Source organism: Rhamphochromis longiceps, linkage group LG2, assembly GCF_057381845.1.
Source record: "Rhamphochromis longiceps isolate RC_006_pf linkage group LG2, R_longiceps_female_GT1.1, whole genome shotgun sequence".
In the NCBI taxonomy this organism is placed as follows: Eukaryota; Metazoa; Chordata; class Actinopteri; order Cichliformes; family Cichlidae; genus Rhamphochromis; species Rhamphochromis longiceps.
Genome location: NC_140558.1, coordinates 39,912,282 through 39,921,469, shown reverse-complemented (window position 1 = coordinate 39,921,469; position 9,188 = coordinate 39,912,282). Strand labels below are relative to the sequence as shown.

The window sequence follows — 9,188 nt, the reverse complement described above, 5'->3', positions numbered from 1 at the left end:
CATTTTTAAACAGTGGTGTTACTTTAGCTGTTTTCATTTGTTTTGGGAATGCACCAGTTTGTAAGGACAAATTGCAAATGTGTGTTAAGGGTTTGGAAATGCCCTCTATCACTCTCTTAACGATTTCCATATCAATGTCGTCAGAGTCTGTAGAGTTTTTTGTTTGTGATTTCCCAACAATATCAATGATTTCCATTTCTTCCACCACCGTTAAGAACATTGAATGAGGATTGCGGTCAATGAGTCTAGTTTCTTTCTCTACAGAATCTGTTATATCAGGAATTGTTTCAGCCAAGTCTGGCCCAACACTTACAAAGAATTTATTGAACTCATTTACCACATCTCTCATATTAGTAATATTTCTATCATTATTTGCGAAATACGAAGGATAGTCTGCCTGCCCCGAGCCCTTTTTGATGATGGTATTTAATGTTTTCCAGATCCCTTTAATATTATTTTTATTCATAATCAGTAATTTTTCATAGTATTCCTTTTTACATGACCTTAAAATACTCGTTAATTTATTTTTATATTTCTTGTATTTATTTTCAGCTTCTGTGCTTCTGTTCATTATAAATTCTCTGTATAAGGTATTTTTCTTCTTACATGCATTTTGCAATCCTTTTGTAATCCATGGGCACTCTGCATATTTTTGTTTTTTACTATATTTCTTTACTGGGCAATGACTATTATATAACAGTTTAAATTTTCCTAAAAAAATCTCATAAGCTTTATCAATATTTTTTTCCTTATACAGCATCTCCCATTCTTGCTTGAGTAAATCACTTTTGAATGCGTTTATTGACTCTTCTGTTCTCACTCGTTTGTATTTTATTGTGTTTTGCTGTTTAACCTTCCTGTAATTGCTGTTATACACTATAAAAACAGGTAGATGATCACTGATGTCATTAATTAGGAGACCACTTATGGTTCTATTTTCTATTTCATTAGTAAATATATTGTCTATTAGGGTTGCCGACTGTGCTGTAATCCTGCTGGGCTTAGTGATCACTGGAAAAAGTCCCAAGCTATACATTGTATTAATAAATTCCTCTGTCGCTCTCTGCTTGTTTGGATTTAGTAGATCTATGTTAAAATCCCCACAAATGAACATGACTTTTTGATTTGTCCTAATGAATGTTTTATCTACCCACTCCTTAAAAATTTCAATATTAGAACCTGGTGTTCTATATATACAGCTTACAATGACATTTTTCTCTTTTCCCATACTAATTTCTATTGTTACACACTCTAATATATTATCTACCGCCACCGTCATTTTTTCTACCATCTTGTATTTTAAATTTTTATCCACAAACAAGGCCACACCACCGCCATTCTTATTCTTTCTATTTGTAAGATTTAATTCATATCCATCTATTACAAAGTCCTCTCCTTTCTGTTTATTAATCCATGTTTCAGATACTGCAATCACACTGAATGGATGTGTAAATTTGCTTAAATATTCCCTTATTTTGTGAAAATTTGCATATAAACTTCTACTATTAAAGTGGATTATAGATATTTTGCCGTCGACCTTGACAGTTTTGTTGAATTGTTCTTCAGTATGATAGTAGCAGGTATTTTTGATGTTAAAAAAGTTCAGTTCTGGATCAATGTCCTGCTCTGTGAAGTGTGTTTTGTATTCCGTGTTTACTGGTGAATTTATCTCCTGATTAGCAATCCTTTGTGGTAGCAATGTATAATTCCCAGATAATGAATTAATTGATTGTTTCATCCTTGAATACGTTACGCTTTAGCTTCCGTTGTTGTCTTCTATTACCTGCTTTGATGACTGTAGATTGTTTGTCCCGCTCCTTGCCTTTGTAGTCAAGTGACCTGTTAATATTTTTCCAGATCCTGGATGCATTTGATGACCAGCACCTTGGCTTCCTCCGGTGTACCGTTGAGCTTTATAAATATTTTACAGTTTGCAGTCCAGGTGTTCTGAATTTTACCCAGTTTCTTTAGGTATCGTGCTTTCTTCGCTATGTCAGCATTGGATTTGGTTAGATGGTCATTCATGTAGACGTTCGATCCTTTTAGTTTCCTCCCCTGCTTCAGCAGTGCATTCTTGTGTTTCCTGTTTACAAATCTTATGATGATAGCTGGTTTATCACTAGCATTTCTCCTGGGCAAGGGGTGGCATGCCTCGATGTTATTACAGTCCAGGTCGATCCCTTTCGACTGCAAGAAACCAGCTACTTGTTGCTCCGCAGAGCTCCCATCCAGATCTCCTTGCTCCTCTTTACTGCCAGCAGTCACAGCCCGAGCATATGACCGGGGTTTTATGTACAGCCCTGTGATGATCACGTCGTTCATTCTGGTATATTGCTCCAGGTCCGCGACCCTGCTCTCCAGATAGACGATCCGTTTCTCCTTCTCTGCATTCTGGTTACGTAGCGACCTTATTTCCTCGACTAAGTCTAGGATATATTTCTGTTGTAGCTTGATAGCCGATGTTTCCTCAGTTAGAAAGTCCAATGACTTTTTGATGTCCTCAATTTCATCGGCGTTCGGTGTTCTCTTAGGCCCCATTGCTTGTTGTCTTGCTCGCTCCGTTCACCGTCTTGTCACTGTTGATTTACTTGGTGGTGCCTTGCTAGAGGATCCTGGGCCCAGTGGCTGCTGGAGGATCCTGGGCCTGGTGGAGCAGTAGGATCCTGGGCCTAGTGGCTGCTGGAAGAGCCTGGGCCTGGTGGCTGCTGGAGGATCCTGGGCCTGGTGGCTGCTGGAAGAGCCTGGGCCTGGTGGAGCAGGAGGATCCTGGGCCTGGTGGCTGCTGGAAGAGCCTGGGCCTGGTGGAGCAGTAGGATCCTGGGCCTAGTGGCTGCTGGAAGAGCCTGGGCCTGGTGGCTGCTGGAAGAGCCTGGGCCTGGTGGCTGCTGGAGGATCCTGGGCCCAGTGGCTGCTGGAGGATCCTGGGCCTGGTGGAGCAGTAGGATCCTGGGCCTAGTGGCTGCTGGAGGATCCTGGGCCTGGTGGCTGCTGGAGGATCCTGGGCCTGGTGGCTGCTGGAAGAGCCTGGGCCTGGCCCAGTTGACAGTAGCAGCTCAGATGGAAATCAGCCAATTGTGAGGAGAGCAGAGGACCAAAAATGTCAAAGATGGTGCTTGTGATCTTGAAGAATCTTTGTCATAGTTTTCGATTCTTTGGTATCCTTTTGTCCTCCACGTTCTTAAACACCAGGGAGAGAAAAGGCGCAACAGACGAAAGACCGCGAAGACTAGACGCTAGACATAAATAAAGGAACATGTGACAATAAGGCATATGCAAGGATATTCTATTCCAACAATACACATGGTGCAGTCAGCAGCAGCTGACTAACATGCTAATAGAGGAATGAAAGATTGCCTAAAGAGGACATGAAAAACTACACATACGCTAATTTACATATGACAATAGACTTACATTAGTTTATGTTAGCTAACTAGTGACAGAATCGATAACTCAGAGGAAAATAACAACACTAAAACTAAAAATCAGTTTAAGGAGATCACTTTTGGGCTGCACCTGGCTGCAACAATGAGTTTTATGTTAATAAACCAAGGTTATACTGTCCATTTTCACTGTCTGTCTATTTAGCAGTAAGTGGCTCTATGTTGTTTGGCTAGCTGCACTTAAGTGAGAAAATCCATCTTTTAACCATAATGCTTGGGTCTGTAAAGCACTTTGTGAATTAGAACACAAGAAGAGTATGTTTGAATCACCAGACTCCTCACCTGGCCGGATGTACCAGAGCAGATGTTTGCATGATCAGCAGTCATGCAGTCAGTGCTATTTTATGCAATAAAATATTATCCCTTTTCCCAACACAACCAAGCAGTTTACTACATAAAAGGGCTACTACAAAAACATGAACTGATTTTTAGTTTTAGTGTTTTTGGTTTCTGGGTCAGTAAAGTTAGCTAACTTAAACTAATTCAGCCTATTAGCCACAACAAACCAACATGAGGTCATGTACCATACTGACAGAAGATGTAAAGATCTGCAAAGTGTGGTGCACTCGGCCAAACGCATCATTCAATCAGAGCTCCCTGACCTGCTGTCCATCTACACCAAGCGGTGCAAGTCCAAAGCTAGGAAGATTATGATGGACCTCTCCCATCCCAACAATCACTCACTGTTGAGGTCTGGGAAGCGCTTCCACTCCCTTAAGGCCAAAACAGAGAGAATGAGGAGGAGCTCCTTCCCCCAGGCTATTCGGGCCCTGAACCAGGTGTAGGACTGGACTCTCCCACACATCACATCACCACACGCACCACCACACATTTCCTATAATTTATAATCTTTATAATCTCTTTCTGCTATTTGCACATTTTTTACTGTAAATTTCTAAGTTAATTTGTAAATTTTGTAGTAACCTGTAAATTGTAAATACAGTAAAACTTTTTTCTGTCATTTAATGGTCGGGCATTGTACAGCTACAAGCATTTCACCCCCATATGGTTGTGTGTGTGTGACAAATAAAATTTGAATTTGAGATGGTGCTTAACATGTTTTTAAAATGTTAACTTTAAGCATTTATTTCTTAAATCCAACTTCACAGACTGTGTTACATCTATGTCAGTTTTTGAGAGCAGGGCTCCATGATGTAGCCTTTATATGTTTAGTGCTTCATGACCTCTTTGATTTGTTTTCATTTCCATTATTCTAGACCTCTGAAACAGCTCCACAATAGTGGTTCACAGAACACCTTTTATCTGAACTACTGGTCAAGTTTTAGAACACCTGCAGTTGTAACTGAAATTGACATACATTTATATCTACATACATTTGTATACCGCCATATATTTATGTATTTTTATATGCCCCTTTGGCTGTGATGCCCTATTTACATATGCGCCACTGACACATCCCTTTTAACATGTCAATGGGGCATTTCTGTGTGGAGTTTGCATGTTATTCCTTTGTCTGTGTGATCCAGGTTTCTCATTGGTGTTCGAAATTTACAATTGTTTTTCGGTCATTGAACATGCCATGGCGATGTTGTGGTGTAGCACAGCGGTCCCCAACCCCCGGGCCTCGGACCGGTACCGGTCCGTGAGTCGTTTGGTACCGGGCCGCGAGAGTTGAGGCTCAGGTGTGAAATGTCTGGTTTTCAGGCCTATAAATTCTGTGATTCTCCAAACTGCTTAAAGGACAATTTACAAACAAACAACACAACAAACTGAACTGATTAAAGTGATAACTCAAATTGTGCTTATGTAATATCTGATGTATTGTGTAATGATTTGTTGTTTTGTGCTGTAAGTCTTTTTTTAAATATGTTTTCTGTTCTTAAGTGAGTGTGGTGTTAACTGTGAGCTGGAGGTCTAATACTATTATGGTGGAGCAGCTACTGCCAACGTCCTTTGAGAATCTAATTTCTGATGAGATATAGATATTTAGAATTCTTTGTAACCTCTTGCCAATAAGACTGTATGAGTTTAGTTGTAGTGAATATGAGAGTATAGATTAGTGAACTGCCCAAGGTCAGCAGTCCTGACTACCAAGCATTAAAGTTTGGTGTAAGTACAGATGCATTACATCTATATGTGTTGTCTCTATTCCACCCATAGTCTAAGAACAGACATGGGGTTAACTGGCAATTCTAAAATTACGGTGGCACCTCACATTAGTTGATGATGCCTGATAGCAACTGGTCTCTATAATTATATAAGCATTCCCTGATCAGATGCAAGTGGTTACCAGTCGCTCTGAAAGTGATTAAGACCCAGTCAGAGGCATATGGCGCTCCACCGAAAACTTCCTTCCAATTGTCTTGGTCGCTAGCAGATTGAATTTAATTCATTTTTATACAAATAGTGCCGAGTTACAATAATAGTTGCCTCAAGGCACTTTATATGTTAAGGTAAACACCTTACAATAATAGAAAGAAAACCCCAACAATCAAACAAGCCCTTTTAGGAAGCACTTAGTAGCTTTGTGCAAGCACTTCATTCAAAACCCACAAACAAACTTGGTTTGTATTTTGGGTTTTTTTGCATGAAAATTTTTCAGTGAGTAGCTGCCATCCAGAAACCACTCACCAACTGGTTAGGGAATAGCAACTGGAAGTTCCTAGGGCCTTCTGACATTGGTGATAACCTTAATCTTAGCCTCTGAGGTCATCAGGCTCATACTGCAATTTGCAGAAGAGTTTGGAGAGTTTTGGAGAGGCAAGAAGGAGAATTGGCACCTTCAAGTTTGCGGCCGTAATTCTCAGCTGAAAAAAGGTGAAATATCTTCCACTTGGGGAGCAGTTGTTTCCCTTAGTGGAGGAGTTAAAGTACTTAAGAGCCTTGTTCACAAGTGAGGGAGAGTGGAGCAGGAGATTGACAGATGATGACCTGCTGCAGCATCAGCAGTGATCTGGATGGTGTACTGGTCTGGTGTAGTGAAGAGAGCTGAGGATAAAAGTGAAGCTGTGAATCTATTTTCCTTTCCCCACCTATGGCCACAAGCTTAAGGTAGTGACCCAAAGAATGATATGTGGATATAAGTGGCGGAAGTGAGCTTCCTCAGTAGGGTCTGGGCTTAGTGTTACAGACTGAGGAGCTCAGTCATTTGGGAGGGGCTAAGAGTAGAGCAGCAACGCCTTTACATCAAAGGGAACCAATTGAGGTGGTTCAGGCATTTGGCTAGCATGCCTCCTGGGGTGCCTCCTAGATGAGGTATTTTGAGCATGTCCTAACAGAAGGAAACCCCAGGGCAGATCTTGGACACACTGGAGAGATTATATCTCTCAGCTGGGTTGTGAAATGCCTTGGCATCTCCTCTGGGAGCTGGAGAAGGTGGCCAGGAAGATAGGCGTCTGTTTAGACTGTTGTAATGGAAGATGGATGGATGGATAGTTCCATTATGGTTAGGGCTACAGCCATCACCAATGACGACTTAGTCCTCACAATTGAGTCTTTTCTTCTAATTATCTTGCTGTTGGATGAGCCCCAACCCACCAGTCTCTCTCCCTTATTTTATTATCTACTTTGTCCTTTTACCTGAGTTTGATTACATTATTAAATAGATTTTTTTTTTCTTATGTAGTTTTCTGAATGAATGATTGGGCGTAGTATCACAGTTTGCTCTGTAACAGATTTGTGCAGCTGTTTTCACATATGCAATGAAGCCCTCAACCTTTTGAGGCATTACCCAGCGGAGATGTATGTGAGAACACACATGTCCTTATTAGTCAAATCAGGCGTTTAATAAGCCTATACTACCAGGTTTTTTTACTGAGCCCATTTGAGAATAGATCCGTTAATTGTCTTGAGTATTCATAACGAGTGAGTAGGCGTCATGTATACTGCCTCCTGAATGTCTACCCAGGCACCACCCCTTGCCTGACCAACCAGAGCATTTCCCACAATGAGAATGCATCTGACACAGCCTCGTTTTGTGTGTCATATGTCATTTTGAATAGGCCCAGACCTTATTTTCTGATTCTAATTGAATTAATGTGTCAAAATGCTTATGGGATCTACAAAACGGTAACATTTTTCTTTAATCTAAGCAAAAATTAGCCGGAAAGCTGTAAGAGAACTGATTTTTTTTTTTTTTTTTTAATGCAGAAAAAGGCTTGTTTTTTATGGATTTGGATGTGTTTTAGATTTTGGTGACCTCCACCTTGGATAACTTGTGTTCTTCCTCTATACTGGAGTTATTCAACAGACTTCAACTTGAAAAATTTAACTTTTTCAAATATTTTTTGAGCAATTTCAGTCTCCCAGTGCCAAAAACTCTAAAAAAACAAACAAAACTGAGACAAAATAATATTTTTTTTGCACTTTATATTAAAACAGCTGTTTTGTTGTTAGCTATAAAATTATATTTTTCTATTTAAAAGGCTTTTGTTGATGTTAGTGTTTTTTTGTGTTGTCTCTTCTGTAATTACCAGTTTGCTTTGGTTTATTGACTTTACAAATAAAATATGTTACTATGTCAAGTTCAAGGAGTGCAGAAGTGAATAGGGTCTGGTCTTCGCTGGAAGGAAAAAACCCTTATGCTTTAAGTGCTGCTCACTCTGAGGGCTAGTGTTGCACATGGAGATATGCTAATGAGGACATGCTTTGATTGGGCCACCCACGTCAGTGACAAAGGTGCACAAGGCTGCATCCGCCAGCCTCATTAAAGCCCTGTCCAATTATAGAATAGTAATTGATCGTCTGCTTTGTGTGTTTCTGCCCTCTCTCCTTGTCTCCAAAGTATGCTCGAGGTCAATTTAAAATGCATCAAAGCTGTAACATGGTTAAATCCCCACAGACAGTTGCTGGCCTTCCTTGGCTTTTTGTTAAGCTCATACAAGCACCTGCGTACTAAGTGTTGTCCTGTTTTCCAGTTTATCACTGCCTCCCTTTGCATCGGCAACACGAACTGTCATACTCTGGGGACGGTGAGGGTGAAATATGAAGGGCTGCTATTTCAGTGCATGCAGTATAATGCATCTGGATCATTATTTTTTCTGTAAATAAGGCTAAAGTTTAAATAGGTTTTACCTGTGCTAGGAATAAAAGTGTGAATGAATAACAAATGGTACGGCAAATTAAAGTAATGGCTTTTATTTCGTTCATGTTTTTGTCTTGTGGTTGGAGTATGATGAAGTACAGGGACCTGTAAGAGTGACTGTGTCAGTCAACCATGCTGAAATCATACTTTGAGCAAATATTCCCCACCCTACCCATCCCTCTGCTGATCTGTTGTTTCAAACTGGGAGAAATGATTTGTTGTTTTCTTTTAGATGAGATGAGACAAGGTGGCGTGGGATCCTGAACTCTCCAGCACAAATAGAGAGAAATAAACATCGAAGCGTACTTGTCACAGCCACCGACAACCATCAGGATGTCGAAACAACACAGGCACAAACACAGCGATGCCTTCAGATCTCCATATTTAGACACAGGAGTTGTGTGTAAGCAGAGAAGCAGCAACTTTCAGCAGATTCACAGAGCCTAGGCTCTCATACTGACAGGGACTCAGTTCAGCTGATTCTCGAGTCAACCAGTATCAGAGGTCTGATTTATCTCTCAATTAGATCTCTCCTGCTATATTGCCTTGGTTCTTCATGATTTGTATGCCAACCAAGATGGCTCCACTGCTGCCCCATTATGAATAGAGACACTGTCTTGTGTGGTCTCATTATTAAATAAGTAAGGGGATGGAGGAGGCAGACAAACGTTTTTAAGCCTTGTCGGAGAAGACGCCATGGCCAT

At 40.6% G+C, this 9,188-nt stretch overlaps 1 protein-coding gene across 1 annotated transcript; it reads right to left on the bottom strand.

Moving 5' to 3' along the window:
• Nucleotides 1–1,398: 1,398 nt before the first annotated feature.
• LOC146677963 (uncharacterized) lies at nt 1,399–2,883 on the bottom strand. The gene has a single exon (XM_085428809.1). It carries the CDS (start codon nt 2,536–2,538, stop codon nt 1,843–1,845), a length of 696 nt encoding a protein of 231 aa, XP_085284935.1. The 5' UTR covers nt 2,539–2,883; the 3' UTR covers nt 1,399–1,842.
• Between the last annotated feature and the right edge of the window lie 6,305 nt (nt 2,884–9,188).

Bases quoted from the DNA above. Each gene is read 5' to 3' on its own strand.
- LOC146677963 (XM_085428809.1), bottom strand. From the start codon at position 2,538: ATGGGGCCTAAGAGAACACCGAACGCCGATGAAATTGAGGACATCAAA.